Source organism: Petaurus breviceps, unplaced genomic scaffold (genome assembly GCF_028583685.1).
Source record: "Petaurus breviceps papuanus isolate PSGF00001 unplaced genomic scaffold, PetGlider_PUasm1.0 90281, whole genome shotgun sequence".
Lineage (NCBI taxonomy): Eukaryota > Metazoa > Chordata > Mammalia > Diprotodontia > Petauridae > Petaurus > Petaurus breviceps.
In genome coordinates, this window is record NW_027187205.1 from 301,723 (window position 1) to 318,915 (window position 17,193).

At 38.1% G+C, this 17,193-nt stretch overlaps 1 protein-coding gene across 1 annotated transcript; it reads left to right on the forward strand.

Annotated features, from left to right (window-relative positions):
* Positions 1-3,613: 3,613 nt before the first annotated feature.
* HERPUD1 (homocysteine inducible ER protein with ubiquitin like domain 1) lies at positions 3,614-16,851 on the forward strand. The gene is made up of 8 exons (XM_069107780.1): positions 3,614-3,967; positions 8,016-8,093; positions 8,198-8,263; positions 9,776-9,909; positions 11,835-11,957; positions 13,316-13,666; positions 14,664-14,769; positions 16,069-16,851. The coding sequence occupies exons 1-8, from the start codon at positions 3,833-3,835 to the stop codon at positions 16,231-16,233; spliced, it is 1,158 nt and encodes a 385-aa protein (XP_068963881.1). The 5' UTR covers positions 3,614-3,832; the 3' UTR covers positions 16,234-16,851.
* The last annotated feature ends 342 nt before the right edge of the window (positions 16,852-17,193 follow it).

Consider the following 17,193-nt stretch of genomic DNA (forward strand, 5'->3'; position numbering starts at 1 on the left):
GAAAAGACCTCTCTTTGGGTATTAAATGCTGTGCTTAATCTTGTTGTTACTCTGGAGTAGAAGGTCTATTCGGTTGTGATCCAAGGGTGGGGAACTTTTTTGTGCTCTATGACTGACCAAATGAATGTACTTTGCTTATGATTGGAAACTAATCTCCATTTGAGAAGAGGGGCTTTGTGATTGACTAAATGAATGTAATGTCCAGGGGTGGAGTAGTACTTAGAAGAGGGACTTTGTGATTGACTAAATGAATGTAATGTCCAGGGGTAGGGCAGTACTTGGAGATTATTGAATTATACTTGGTGAATGCTGTATTTTAAATGATGCTATATTTTGATTTTCTCTGTTCTTAATTTGTCACTGAATAAAATGGAGAGCAGCTATGCTGGTATTTTGAACCTTGGGAAGTTGCCTTTGCTTGTCATTACACTTGTGCTCCCATCCAGTGTTTCCTCTCCAAACATCAGAATATATATGTGTGTATGTATGTATATAATGTTGTTGCTCATCCATTGGCCCTCAAAGAGGGTGATGTCTTGACTTGCAAGTGAATTAGATTTAAGCGAGGTAGGGCTATGCAAAGTCACCCGCCTTACTCTTTCTTCCAGAGTAAATTCAGAGTCCAGTAGCAAGACATAGGTCAGTACTACTGGGGATGACCCAAGATGCAGTGGGAGACCTTGACCTTTTTAAGCTAAAGCTTTTCCCAGGTCTCAGTTTGTCTGAGGCAATGTCCATTCAGTGATTAAGGCTAGGTAAGAAATGAGGCAAAAGATGGCCTAACTTGACTTCCCAAAAGGATCATTCTGGGAGGGGAAGACGCTCAGAGTTTCAGAACAGGAACTGCTATTTACACTCACTCTGAGCCATTAAAACCCAGTCTGATATAACAATGAGAGTTGAAATGGATAATCTCTTAGTCTCCCTTCAGCTCTAAATCCTATGACCCTATGATTCCAGGCCCTGACCTTGTTCTCCTGCTGCTGCCTCTTTATCTATTCTCCTGCCAACATTCCTCTTTTTCTATTGATAAAGTTGCTCTCAATTCTCCTGTAAAACCATGTGGTGACATTGGAATTTTGAAGACTGAATGTACTAGAGATTTTACTTTTTTTTGGTGGGGTTTTGAGACTTTATTGTGACATTCTAGGTTCCTTCCAGATCTAAAAATTATGAAACTATTTTTAGTAACTAGAAATGAATGACTTTTCCCCTAATATTTTTCCATTTTCCTCTCTCCTATCCTGGAAGATTATATCAGGACTCCTAGAGAATGCCTATAGCACTACATTGACTCTAGCCTTTTAGTCATTCCCCAAGCATTCATTAAATGCCAGGCACTATGCCCTATTATGTGACAGCATAGTGGGTAGAGCATTGGGCAGGGAATCAGGAAGACTCATCTTCCAATCTGACCTCACACTTACTAGTTGTGTGACCCTGGGCAAGTCACTTAACCCTATTTGCCTGTTTACTCATCTGTGAAATGACATGGAGAAAGAAATGGCAAAACACTCCAGCATTTCTGCCAAGAAAACCTCAAATGAGGTCAACAACAATGCCCTATTATTGGGATATAGAAATAAAACAAAAGTCTTTGTCTTCAAAGGCTTATATTTAAGTGAGATGGGGGCAGGAACCATGTCTATAAGGATAGAGTAGTAAATACAAAATGCAAAGTAATGAGAGACAGGATGGTATACTGGATAGTGAGGCAGCCTCCTAGTCAGGAAGTCTTGGGTTAAGTGGCCACTAGCTGTGTGACCCTGAGCAAATCAGATAGTCTGATACCCTTGAAGACCATCAGTTATAGATTAGGTGCAGATCTGTATTGACAGAGGATTTTCCTTATCTTGGATTTCTTGATACCAATAAAATCACAAGTCTGATAAAAAAAAAAGTACAAAATAACATGGGGGGTGGGGAACGTAATTGGGGATGTGATCAGGAAAGGTCTCTTTTAGAAGGTGGCCTTTGAACTGGGCCTTGAAGGAAGTGAAAAGATTCGGAAAGGTAGAGGTAAGGAGAGAGCGCATTCCAAGCAAAGGGAAAAGCTGTTCAAAGGCAATGAAGCAACTGATGGAATGTTGAGGACAGGCCAGTTTGACTGGAATGTTGAATACTTGATGGTGTGTCAAGTGAAATAAGTCCAGAAAGGTGGAATGTGTCCATATTGTGAAGAGCTTTAAACTCCAAACAGAGGAATCTGTATTTTGTACCAAAGCATCTTGAGCAAGGGAATAACATCCTCAGACCTGTACTTTAGGAATATCAATTTGGCAGCTGTTTGGAGGGAAGAACCTTGTCAGGAAATCTTTAAAATCAGGTGGTCTTACCCTGAGGATGGCGAATTTGTTTCTTAAATATTTTGATAACTGTTGTGTTTCGATATAATTTATTTCCATTGTAATTTTATGTATTTTATTTTATGCATTAAAAGCATGATTCTGAGAAGAGATCCATAGAGTATGCAAGACTGCCAAGCAGGTGCATGACACACACAAAACAGGTTAAGAATCCCTGCTTCAAAGAATGGTATTCCTGGGATAAGCCCATTCAGATGTAGTGGAAAGCATACATTAAGTTGGGATTTGGAACCTGGGTTTGAATCACAACTCTGCCATAAGAACTTCAGAGGTCTAGTCCAACACACTCATTTTACAGGTGAGAAAGCTATGAAGCCCAGGAAATTTGAGTGATCTGCTGAGGTCACACTGGTAATAATATATAAATGGCAAAGGTTGTATTTGTAACTAACTACCAGGGTTTCCAAGGTCACCCTACTTAACTATTTGTGCAATTTTGGTCAAGTTACTTCCTGTCTCTGACTTCTCAGTTTCTGTCTCTTTGAAATGAGATGATTCCTAAGATCCTCCCGAGCTCTAAATTCTCCTAAGAGAAGCATACATACCCTTTGTCTTTTCTAACACACTAGCCTAGCCCTTGAAGGCCAGTGGGCTGAACCACCAAATTCAACCTGACGTCATAAACGTTTGTGAAGCACCGACTAAGTGTAAAGCACTGCAAGGCTCTGGGATTACAGACAACGAAGACACAAAGAGCTAACTAACATCTATCTATACACATAACATAAACTAGAAGGTAGGAAGTAATTGTGTCACTGAAAGGATCCAGATAAAAAATGCTTTAGGAATATTTGAGGAAACTTGCCAAAAATCAGACTGAAGGGGTTTGAAACAAAGGGGAAAGTTACTATCTAAGTAGCGGGGAGAGAGGTGGTCTGTGGTCAGGGGACTGGCAGGGCAGGGATGCGCATGGTGATGAAACAATTTAAAGAGATTTCGAGGCTGTGAATGCAGGATGAGACACTGGCCATGGTCACTTCAGAGCTTGGCCGCCTGGTGGGACGAGGTTCAAGGAAAGCATGCCCCAACGCCCCTGAGCCCCAAGTCCCAGTCCTAAATCTCCCGGTGCTCCAGGGTGACGCAACTCCAGTCTCTTGCATCAGTCTGTCCTCAGAGTTCGTCTCGGCCCCGCCCTACTTGGTCCAGCGGCTATGCACAGCAGTCCAGCTTCTCTTCCCCATTCGTGGATCTGGGCTCCGATTGGGCCACGTTGGGGCTGACCCTCAGCTTTAGCCAATAGGCGTCAGCCACAGTGTATCCAGTGTATTCGTTTGCAGAGGTGGGGAGGGGCTGCCCATAAAAGGCGGCTGGGTTGGGGTCGCGCGCACCAGATCAGGAAACTGTCGATCCTTCGGCTGTTTGTGCCCCTAGCCTGGGTGCGAGCAGAGGCAGCGGCACCGCCCTCTAGTCTGTCTGGTCTGGTCAGGCCGCTGCGGGTGGAGCCGAGCTTTGGGAACCTAGAAAACATGGAGCCCGAGCCTGTGACCCTCCTGGTGAAGAGCCCCAACCAACGACACCGAGACCTGGAGCTGAGCGGGGACCTAAACTGGAGCGTGAGCCGCCTCAAGGCTCACCTGAGCCGCGTCTACCCCGAGCGACCGGTGAGGCCCGGGGGACATGGCCCCGCTTCCTTCCTGCGCTCTCGGCCGGCCGGCCTGGCCTCTGCGCCGCTACCGAGGGGCGCTTTAGAGCTGAGGGGGAGGGGGGAACCTTACTAGGTCTCTCCCCGATTCTCCAGCAGCTGTCACCCGTTTCTGCTGTAACTCTTTCCCCATCGCCATTTTCTCCCACCCTCAGCCCTCCTCCTCCTCCCTCTCGTCCACTTGTCACCAACTGCCCCTCTGCTCTCTTGTCCATTTGTCAACGACTGCCCCACACCCCCGCCCCGCCTTGGCACCAATTCCCTTTCCTCCTCTCTACTGCTCCCTAACTCCCTTCCTATGTATCGCCCCACTTCCTGTCGCCAGGTCTCCTGTCTTCCAAGTCTTTCTCCTCCACAATTGCCCCACCTCCGAGGATCTGTTTTCGCACCAGATCTCCATGCTGTCCACCTCTACCGCCTCCTCTTCCTCTCTTCCATCTCCCCGCTCGCTTACTTCCCTTAACTCCTCTTCATTCCCCTCCCCCCCACAGTTCTAATCCACTTCCCTCTAACTCCCCCATTCTCCAGGAGTCTACCCTCCCTCCGCAGTTCCTTCTCCACCCAGATGTCCTCCCTTTCCCACCCTCCCGTCCACCCAATCCACCTCTCACCCTAGTTCTTCGTCCTCCCCTCTGCCTTAGCCCACTTGTCCTGTCGGCCTTTCTCCGGCCCAATTCTTTCACCCTCCCCCCCAGGAAACTATCCTTGGGGGGTGAGGAAAGCAGGGAGTCTAGGAACCTGGGTTTCTCGTTCCAGTTCTGCCCATGACTCTTTGACCTTGGACTTCACCCTTCTCTGACCTCAGTTTCTTCCCCAGTAAGTTCTCCTCCGTTCTCAACTTAGTTCTTTAAAAAATTACAAAGTTTCTTAATGTTCTTTGTGTCATCTGTTACATATTGTGTCTGCAAATTTATAAACAAACAGTGGGCAGGTCTCCAAATCCTTTTCAGTGTTAACACTGACTTGTCTTGATCCTTCTCAGTGTTAATGCTATGACAATCCTGGGTTTACCCTCACCAGAAATGACTTGGAAAGACCTCTGTCTACTCTCCTTTTTTCCCACCTTCCTTTCTCCTAGCTCCTTATTCCAGTGACAGTGTACCTAGATCAATGTTCTTTCTGGTACAGAAGCATTTTCTGGTTTGGGTGATTATCTGACATGAACTTTTCTGAGGCAATGGGACTTTGTGCCATGAGGGCAGTGTCATCTCTTGTTTGGGTGCATTGTCAACCTTTTCTTTTATCTGAAGTCCTTTCTCCCCCATGTGATCATGTATGAGTTGTTGGAACCTTTATTTATTTACCCCATGGTCTTATGTAATAGGCAACAGTAGTGTTTGCTTCCAATTATATAATTCTTAATTATAGGGAGCAAAAAGAACCAAGGTGGCAGGAAAGGATTACAGAATATCTCTTAGAAACTGTTACAGCACAATACATTCAATCTTATTTAAAGTTAAGAACAAAGAAGTAAAACTTTCTGAAACTTATCAACATCTGGATAGTTACTTTTTACTTTGCTTTAATAGTTACTTTCTTTCCACCCTTCAAGATTTAGTTTGTTTTGTTGTTCAATCTATTGTTTGCCGTTTTGTGTTTGTAAGAAAACATTCTATTTTGTGATTTAGTGACATGGAATTATAATAGCAGGTAAGGCAAGGCCTTTTTTATGAGCATTTATTAAATAGCCCATACTCTGTGCAAGGCACTGTTTTAAGCTGGTATTTATGGAACTTTTAAGTTTACAAATGCCTGAAACTCCTACTGCACTGCTTAGGTGACTCTGGGTTCTTGAAGGCTTAGTCAACAAAGCACAACGTCTTGAGGAGAGTCCCAGCAACAGATTATGTCAGCTTTCTGGCACAGCTCAGCCACTCAAGAGACTCATTTCATCCCCAGAAGGCTGACTCCTTGATGAGAAATTCTTTGGCCATAGTAGCCTGTAAACATAAAAATACAAAATGGTGCTCAGTTTTCTGAGACCCACTTTCATACCTAGAGTAGCAGAAAAAAGGAGGAGGGGGAAGAAGAATCCTAAGAATTATAGGTTGTTTTTTTTTTTTTTTTAGAACATTTATAGGTTTTAATGTAGCTGGATTATATTTTAAATAAGAGAAAATCCTTATTTAGTGACTAAGGAAAAGCACCTACCACTAGAAAAGAATCATATTAACCTTGACATTCTCCCAAAGACAAAGGGAAATTGTAGTGAAATGGAAGAATGGCTTTTATTGGAGAAATAAATGAAGGAACTGATGGAGTTGGTTTTAGTGCTCATCCAAAGACAACAAAAATACCATCATTTCATGGAACATTGGTCATCTAATATCAGTGTTTATGATAAACATTTACAAGAGGCCTCTGAGAAGATAACTCCAACTTATGCACTAACATCTATTGAAGAGACTGAGAAGTAGAGAAATTCAATTAACTTGATAAAGTACTCCCTTCAAATTCATATAAATTAAACTATCTCAGTATTATAAATGCAAAAGTTGGGACACAGCAAAAAAAAAGTTGGGAAATATGGTTTTGGAAGAAGAGAGAGCTCAAACAAAGGCTTGCAGACAGACTATATAGAAGCCTCAATCAATAGTACTCTATGAGAAAAGAGTCAGGAGGCACTGGACATAGCAAGCACCAAATAGCATTATTAGAAGAGTGAAATTTATTAAAATTAGTCATTTCCAAATTAATGGTTTATTTAGAATCAGACAATCAAATTGTTAGTGCAGATATAAAAATCAATACCAAATAAGAATAAAAAATGCAAAATCATGGTCCTATGGATTTAGAGTGGTAAAGGACTATACTAGTCCAATCCTTTTATTTTCTAAATGAGGAAATCGAGACCCAGAGAGGTCATTTGGCTGGTAAAATTAAATCTGAACTAAGATCTTTTCTGATTCCACTCTACTACATTGCCTTTCTAAGGATATTGCAACTTTTTGGGGAAAAGGTTTTGTCTTCATTTAGTTAGAATTTGGGGGAGATGTTTTCCTTCTTGGAGTGTTTTATATACATCCAGTATTATACAATTACATTTTAAATACTATAAACTTTATATTCTTTTGTTTTATTTTGTTAAATATTACCTGACCTCTTGTCTTTATGTAAGGACTAATAGCTATTTAAGAACAAGATTTATTTATGTGAGGCCAGTTTAGGAAAACATTGTAAATTTAAGCCACTTCTAAAAGGGGTGTCCAAGGACAAGAAAATCTGGTTGACAGATGTCCTTGTCTGTGTGTGTGTGTCTTTCTCTCTAGATATCTGTCTATCTATCTGACATCTTTGGTGGGCTTAACTGCAGGAATCTTTTCTTTTTTTGCAGGGTGGGAGGCAGGGCAACTGGGGTTATCCTGTGCCCAAGGTCACACAGCTAATAAATGTTGTGTCTGAGGTCAAATTTGAACTCAGGTCCTCCTGACTCTAGAACTGATGCTCTATTCACTCACTATGCCACCTAGTTGCCCCTGCGCCACCTAGCCACACCACTGCAGGAATCTTTCAAGTGTGATTTGGAAATTTCCTCTTCCTGGGGGTAAAATTATAGAGTTCTGGTGTTATATAAGCCCTACCTGGTTTTTGTGAAGACTAAAGTTTTAAAAGCATAGTCTCAGAAACCCAATGCAGATTCTGCTTTACTGAATGAAAAATACAGGGTGTATAATTCCTGGGACACGTTCCAAATTCAACTGTACTTTATCAGTGGTAGGATAACTAGGAATTGAAAAGCCATTTTTCCTATGAATTTTAGGAGTGGAAGTAATTTTGCATTACTAAATATCAGTTATCAGTGAGAACTGCTGGTCAGCTGAGTTTACTTCCTAAATTTAATATTTTTATGGATGTTAAAGCAGTATCTTTTGAAGGATTTTTTTCTGGAGAGACTTAAGGAAAATGAGCGTATCCAATACCTTTATGCAGAGGAGATTGTTCAGTATATAGGGAATTGGCCTACCACAGTTACTGACTTGTGATTTCTGTTCTGTTCTCTTAATAAGCGAGAAGAGGACCAGAGAATAATTTATTCAGGAAAGCTGCTGTTAGATCACCTTTATCTCAGAGATATACTACCTAAGGTATGTTACTTATAAATTAACTTTTGAATTTACTCAATATATTTACCAAGTTCAATTCAGCTTATAAGGACCTTATATGTATCTTTTTACTTTTTTAATTTTAGCATGAAAAACGGCATGTTCTTCATTTGGTTTGCAGTATAAGAAATCCTTCAAAAATGCCAGAAAAGGTAAGTCTGGTTTTTAGTATTGCTCTGAAAGATGTCACCCAGAATCTTGAGCAAAAAAGAAAGGGGTTGAGTTTAAACTCTCAAGTTATCAATTTTTAGTTGTAATATGTTCTTTTTTCTCTTTTCCCAGGAAGGATCAGAAATTAGAAATAGTACCTTAAAAATAAAGTGAAAGTATATAAATATTAATACACAGGTATCAGCAGGAAAGAAAACAATATGAACAAGAACATGATTTGATCTACATATACTTGCATAACCAAATTCATGGACTAGCAGGGATTTTATAATATATTTTTATTGCATTTAGACCATTTTAAGGTATGATAAAGCATAGTGTTCAACTTTTGATAGAAGGTAAATGAATGACTATATATCTTTTGCAAATTATTTTCCTTGACATTATTAGTATTTGAACCCGGAATATTCAGTTGGATATAAAAAAAAGATGTTTATAGATTATAGAATCCTTAAACATATTAGACTCAGAAGCAGGGATTCAGCATTGTTTCCCAAGGGATATCACTATATTTGCATGTCAAAAATAATTGTTCTTAGAAATAGATAGCTTACATTTTTTATTATCTAAAGTCTTATTTTTTAGAAGTACAATACATAAGACCCCAGTATTCTAGGAATTTTGGCTGTGTTGTATATAGATGAACCTGATACAAGAAATATTGTTTGGAATTTCATTTGGCACTGTCATTTATCTTACACAATTGTACCAAAGATGCATTGTTATCAGAAAATGTTTCTGCTAATATACCTTAGTTTTCACACCTATAAAACAAGGAATTAAAACACGATATCCAAGGTTTTTCCCACATCATTCTCAAAGATTTTTTATGACCATCTAATTTAAGGCCTTCTGTTAGACTGAGTGAAACAAACAAAAAAAATGCTTACATTAAGCAAGTATCAGCTATTTAGTAGCCATAGACAAAGTACTGTGTTTAACAACTAACATCTAGGAGCTTTTTTTAAATATTGAAACTTTAATAATGATGAAACTCAATTTATTTTACAAAAGCTTTTCTCATAACAACCTAGTGAGGTAGGTAATAGAAAAATTGTTAACCTCTTTTACAAATGAAAAAACTGAGGCTGAGAGAGCCTAAATGACTGAATTTATGTAGGACCAATAGCAAAGGTCAGAGTCAAAATACAAGCCCAAGGTGGCTAATGCTTCCAAATCTGGTACTCTGTCTACAACGTTATGGTGCCTTTCTATGTGTGGGAAAAAAATGAATTGAAAAGACATGTTCATTTTCAGTTGATTGCATTTGATGCATAAAAAATTGTTTAGTTATAGAAAGAAAAATCACAAGTTCAAGAAATATTTTCAAGTCCTTCCTCTCTCCCCATCAAAAAAAAAAGAAAAAGAAACCCAAACCACTTTAAGCTCTATTTCTTTCTTTCTTTTTTTTTTTTGTGAGCTCTATTTACTAACATTGCTTCAGCTACATTGTTCTGAATTAAACCTCCAATATTCGTATTGGTATTACTTAGATTTCTGAATCCAGTGAGCAGCCTGCTGGACTGAATCAAGACCAGCATTCTTCTGTAGACTCCTCAAGTGGTGGATTAAGGCAAAGGGATGTTCTTCATAATCCTTCTCCACTTACATGGGAAAATAATTCAAGGTGAGTGTATGCTTTAAACACTGAGGTTGTTTTTGTAAACACCAAGTAGTTTCCAATTCAAGAAAACTCAACAAATCTGAATGTTAAAAGTGAGTGTTGCCTGTATTTGTACTTGAAGAAAATGCTAAATTTCAATTATAGCTTGGTAAAAATAAATACAGGCTGTTTTTTTTCTGCCAAAGTTAGGAGCTGCTGCAGTGACCTATTTTATTTACATATAACTTTTCAAGAGTGTATTTGCCATATAAGTGAGGTAAGCACATATTTGTGGATTGATCCTTTACCAGCAATTCATCATTTATCAATTTTGCTTTGTTTGATAGTTGGATCTCCACTTTTAAGCCTTTGGGGGAAATTGAGCCGTTAAATTTGCCACTCTTAATGCATTATTGACTTTTAAGTGTAGAAATAACTTGAGCAGTCTGAAAATTTGTTCTCTTCTTTTCAAATTATCCTTAAAGTAGTTTCTGTAGATTAATTTGCCTTTAGATGCTCCACATTTCAGAGGAATAAATTGACTAGATTATTTTTCAAGATAATTTAGGTATAAAATAAATTATTAGATTGAAATATTGGGTGCCACTGTGGCACCCTGATTTATACAGTGCATACTATATCCCACCAGGGAGTGATAGTTTAATGCAAAGGTGAAAAGTTATACGTCATGCTTAAGTTCTTTGAAACAGGAGAATTATAGAGCACAAAAGTATAAGAGGATAAATGATGTGTCCTTCTCTCTAGTTAAATGAGTACAACTGTAATGGAACTGGATGTATATCTCTTAAATGTGGGTGAAAGGAAATAAAATAGGTTTACAAACCTGTGGGTTTTGGAAGAAAAAAAAGTAATCCTTGACAATGGATAAGTCTGACTTTATTATACATTTACAGGAAAAACCTCTTTTGTTAAGTTTATTACATTCTTTAAATTTAAGTGATATCAAGCAATATCCCTTCTCATATTACTATACATACACTGTCTTACCCAATGTGACAGAGATGATTTGGATTTTTAGTAGAATAGGAATTTTTTTATACACTCTCTTTGCTCTCGAGGATGGCTTGGTGGGCGAGCATGTGACCAAGCTCTATGCATAGAGTAAGGAGGCTTGATGGTTTTTGTGCTTTGTTAAGTTATTTATGCAAGATCTATAAATAAGCTTAAAGGCCATGTTGCTTCAAATGGAATTATGGAGCAATCTACTAAAGGTTAAATAATCATCCTGAAAATCTAGAATGTTTTATTTCCTCTTTTTTTGGGGGGGGAGTTGTTACAATGTGGGAAAGGGGACAAAAATTTCAATGTTGGTCATTCATTTACCTTTCAATTTGAATTAAGCAGACGACTTTCATTCCACAATAAGGCTGAAAATGGAACTTCTTTTGTTACAATCTGGATAGCTTTAAACAAACAAAAATTATCACTTTCTAGAAACATTCATCAAAAACAGTATAGATTCCCTCCAGTAACCTCTCCCTATTAAATGTGTGTAGACAGAAATACAGAGAATTTAATATTGATACAGCTACAATATAGATATTGACTAAATGTGAATTTGAAACTTTTTGGTGGTAGATGTTCTGTCAACATAGATTCTGTTTTCTACAATGGAAAGATGAAAGTAGTGGGAAAGGAATTAATCTGTTATATCAGTTTAGTAGAGTCCATAATCCTGATACATAGAGGTGGAACCTTGGAAGATAATCTCGTCATTTCTTTCCTCTGATTCTTGCCAGTTTATTCCATTTTCAAGTTTTAATTAATTCATCCATCTCTTAAATATATGGGTAGATCCTACTATGTGTAAGTTACTGGGATAGACTCTTTAATCTAACTTGAATTCCCCTTGCTATAGTGTAAGCCTTAGTTTTATTTATTCATAATAAGTAAAACCTAAATTATCTTTTTTTTAATTTCCAAATAAGAATGGAAGCAATTCAACAGACTTTCCAAGGTGTGGGTCCTGGCTTTTCAGGCTATACTACCTATGGCTGGCTACAGCTCTCCTGGTTCCAACAGATTTATGCCAGGCAATATTACATGCAATAGTAAGTATTTTTATCTATTTCTTCACCTCAGTATGAATTAATGGGATTTATGTAGTGATACCATCTTCAGAGTTCATATTTGTAAATCTAAGTTTTGTATTGTTCCAAAGAAGCATGTTTTTAGATGAACTATAAATAAGACCTTGTGTTGTAATATGGAGATACATGTAGACATGTATGTAAGAGGAGTATATTTAGTGTAATGTGAGAAGAAGATATCTTGGATGTTTAGCTGTCTAATCCAAGATCTTATATTACTTTTTTAATCAGTCAATATTAATTACTGAAATGTATTGTTGGGAAATTTTAATATCTAAAAGCATCATGTAGCCTCACAATGTCAATAAATCCAGAGACTTGCAGATCTTTTCATTGTGGGACCTCCATCTACCAACATAGATCATTATAGCCTGTCTATAATTTTTATTAAAGAGTTGCTTGAGGTTCAGTAGCTTGCTGTGTACGTACACACAGCTAGTAAGAATCAGGGGCAAGATTTGAAATCACATCTCATCTGTCTGGACTCCATGTCCTAACCTGTCCACCATAATACTTTGCTGCCTCACTATCATGAAATGCCCTTAAGGCTGGGGAAAATTTGGTTTTGTCAAAATAGACGCATGGTATGTGAAAAGTGTTGGACTTGAAGTCTGGAGAGACCCAGTGAGGTTCAGATCCTGCTTCTGACACAATGAGCAATTCACTTAACTTTTTGGAGTCTCATTTTTATTCATCTGTATGAAAATCAAATGAATATATATAAAGTGCAGTACAAACCTTAGAGGATAGAGATAGGAACTGGATCTGTGATTTCATTGGCTAAGTATGAGTTATTTATGTAAGTAAATGAATTCTGTGTCTTGAAATGAGTTCCACAAATATTTGGGTTCATTTATATCAATGGTATCAAAGTCAAATAGAGATCATCTCTGCTGGCCACATGTTGATGTAGAAAACCACAAATTAACATTATCTGTGTTGCATTGTATTTTTATTTTGTTAAACATTTCCAAATTACATTTTAATCAGATTCCTCCACACTTAGGAAGAGAATCAAGTTTGAAACCACTCACTTACCAAACTCTGTGTGTATGTGTATGTGTGTGTGCACATACCCATGTGCACACACACGCATGTATCTCAAACTGACTAGTTTCTGTTTTGATCAACATCAAGCTTATTAGTAAACATATGGCTTTATTAGTGAAGATGTTAATTATAAAAAAGTAAAATGTGTTTCTTATAAAATTCTTGGCAGAAACAGGAGTCTTTCAGCAAATGTCTGAGTGACCTTTATGGGCAAAATAATCTACTGGTCTCTTAAAAAAATTCTTTTTAATTTTTTTTAAAAAATTCAGTTTAGCAGCTACTGCTGCTTCAGGGGCCTTCACATCATCACCAAGTGCACAAGAAATACCTGTAGTCTCCACAGCAACTCCAGCACCTATTCACAATCAGTTTCCTGCTGAAAACCAGCCTGCCAATCAGAATGCTGCTGCTCAAGTGGTCGTTAATCCAGGAGCCAATCAGAATTTGCGGATGAATGCACAAGGTGGTCCTCTTGTAGAAGAGGATGATGAGATGAATCGTGACTGGTTGGATTGGATATATTCAGCAACTACATTCTCTGTCTTCCTTAGCATCCTTTATTTCTACTCCTCTCTGAGCAGATTCCTCATGGTCATGGGGGCCACACTTGTCATGTACCTGTAAGTAGACACTTTTCTCTTATCCCAATAGAAAATATTAAAAACAAAAAACCAAACTACACACACAGAGTGACTCAAACCAGTCAAAGTTTTTGTCCCTTGAAGGCTGGTCTCAGTTATTTTCTAGGGGCTATTTTGAATTAAATTTTTAATTGTCCATCACTCTGGTGCTCAGGCATAGACTGTAACAGAAGAAGAATATTGGACTGAGCATAGGTTACTTGGGTTTATATCACCGGCTCCAGCATACTAGCTAGCTGTTTGACCCACGGGCAGGTTCTCTCCTCCTCTGTAAAATGAATATAGCGATACTGATATTGCCTACCTCACAGAGATATCATGAAGAAACCACTTGATTAACCTTAAGGAAATTTATAAATGTGAGTAGGTTATTATTACAAGACAAGTGTACAAGGATCAATTTTATTTTCCATTTTTATATGAATACTTCAAATGTGTTAATAAAACTGATAAAAATTTTTATTTTCTTAGGACAAGGTGCCCATGGTTTATAGGCCATAAGAATATAATCACATTGAAAAATACAGAGATTATATTCATTTTTGAGTTAACACTATATTTATGGGTCCACTTTTTTGCCAGCAAAACTGGCCAAGTGACATGGATTGAGTTGAGTTAGTGCTTGGCTTCTCTGGTTATCAAGGTCAGTTGTCTGTCTCCACCTACATATCCATTAAAGAAGCACGAAGCTGTCTTAGTGCTTTCCTTGGTGATTTTCAGTTTAGAAGTCACTACTTGACCAAGTTTGTATCTTAGAGTGATGTGTTTCTGTCAGGTATGGGCTTCCAAGAACTGTTTTGCTCAGTTCTCCTGCCCACTTGCGGATTTGCCTATTTGGGTTATCAAAGTCAGTTCTCACCCTCTTAAGACAGTGCCTGCCTTGTTTCCTTCTTTTGAAAGAGAAAATTCAAAATGTGCCTCAATGTTTGTACAAGACATTTCATCTAAGATTTCTTTAATGTTCTTTCTTTTAAAGGCACCATGTTGGGTGGTTTCCATTTAGACAAAGACCAGCTCCACATATCCCAAATAATATACCTCCTCGAGGAGCCATTAATCAAGACCCAAACAATAATTTACAGGTATGTTTTCTCATGTATTGAGACAAATAAGTAACTAGCAATGACATTTCACATCATGAAATCTCTTAACCTTTGGTTGCCAATAACTTAGCCACATAGAAGGACATAATCAGTTTGAAGCAAAATGCTTGTTTTCTTCAAAACTAATGTATCTGTTATCTATTTGGTTGTTAACTATGCTTGAGGAAGGAATTATTGTCATACATGACTTCTTGCAAGTCTTAAAGTATTATGTAACTATGAGCTGCTGTTATTATTGCTATACTACTTTATGTGTACAGGAGAGAGGAACTCAGTAAATATTTGATGAACGATTTAATGAATTACCAGTGACTATTTTAAAACAATGAATGTCAGAAGATCCATCATTTATTTTTGGCACATGACAATTTGCATTTTTATGTAAGTAAAAGTATATCTCCTGTTTTGAGCTTTTTAAGTATGCTATGATAGCATACAGGGCAGCTAGATAGCACAGTGGCTAGAGCACTGGACTTGGAGTCAGGAAGACTCATTTTCATGAGTTCAAATCTGGGCTCAAACACTGCATGACCTTGGGTAAGTCATTTAACCCTGTTTGCCTCAGTTTCCTCATCTGGAAAAGGGAATGGCAAACCACTCTTGGATCTTTGTCAAGAAACCCCAAAATGGGGTCATGACAAGTCAGACGACACTGAAACAACGGAACAACATGATAGCACGCTGTGTCACAGATAATAGTATAGAGTGACTCTGCTAATTTAAGAATTTCAGATACATGGATATCTCACATTATTAATAGATATGTTTGGGGGTGAAAATCTTTGGAAATTGATTTTTTTTGTTGTTTAATTTGTATCATTTTAAATGTATGGCAAAGGGAGCTTGCTAATTAAATATGAATATCACCTGAATTTTATTCACTTATGTAATTGTGGATGTTCATACACTTGAGTTTTTTAAAAGGGAGAAGTATGTCTAACTCATGGTAGCTTTGCAAATTAGCATGCCATTCAGGACCTAAAATAAACCAGTCTTTTAAGCAAACTGACAATTTGGCAGTTTAGTAATGGTTTAGCTATAAATTGTCGGACTATAGACATATAGACATATATATATATGACTTTATGCTCCTGAAGGGCACTGCCATCAAAACACTATCATCTTGAGATCAGTTATGGTGAGAAGGCAGGAAGAAAGCTCCAGGTCATAAATTCTCAACAAGACTTTTCGCGCAGAGGCTACTTTATGTGGGGGGATATATGGCTGACTTTTATTATAGGGTCAATTCTAACAGTTTTATGTATTGCCACTTCATAGGAGGAAAATGCTGATGGAGATGGAGAACCTGGATTAGTTCCTCCCCAGCAGGATTTATTGGAAGGTCAACAAGGCAGTCCTTCAATTATGAGCACTGCATGGCTTGTCTTCAAAACATTCTTTGCCTCTCTCCTACCAGAAGGCCCCCCAGCCGTAGTGAACTAACCGGTTTGGTTGCCTTCCTGTTAGATAGTTTTCCAAGTGTGGACTGACTGGATCATATACTTCAACTTAGGACTTCTTGTCTTCTCAACTGGACAGGTCTCTGACTCCGAATAAGTAAAAGAACCAGCAGGGATGTTCTTTTGTGACCAAGCAAATACAAAAAGCAAGATCCCGAATCCATGTTACGAGTTTATGGACCTCATGAAGTACGTCGTGCTTACTATGTCTTTACTCCAAAGAGCTTAATCTATGCTGAATTTAGTTTAATAAGCATTTTAAGTAGAAGGCATTAGTGTTGCACTGTAATGCCTGAAGAGCACTTAAGGTTGTGTGTGTTTGCATGTGTTTGTACATAGATGTAATAGGAGCAGAATGCTTGGTTCTGCCCGTGTGATTTGATTCCTGTTGGAATGTTTAAATGTGGTTTAAATTACACTAAGTGTAGTACTTTGTATAATCAATGAAATTGCTAGACATGTTTTAGCAAGATTTTTCTAGGGAAGATATATGTCTAAATTGCTTTTTTAAATGCAGTGCTTTATTTTAAACCAAGGGAAAATTTGTAGAGGTGGAAACCTTTGCTGGGTTTTCTGTACAATAAAGTTTTCCTACAAATGAGGTTAGTACAGACTCCTTTCATCTTAACAGCTTAGAATGTGCCTATTGTAATCACAGCTGAGATTCTGACTGAATTTTTAGATAGCCTCAATTTATATTTGACTGTTTACGAGTCTTGTTTCTGCAAATGAAACATTGTACACACACATGAAAGGTTTTTGCACCTGTTAAGAACATTACCTCCATTTTGCTCCCTTTTTTGTATTCAAGCAGCAATATCATATTGATAATCCCTACCAAAGCTGGATCAGACACTGAAAAGAGCTTTCAGAAAGAACTGCTCTCCAATCCAACTATCTCTATCTATCCATCTATCTATCTATCTATCTGAAATTCTATTGT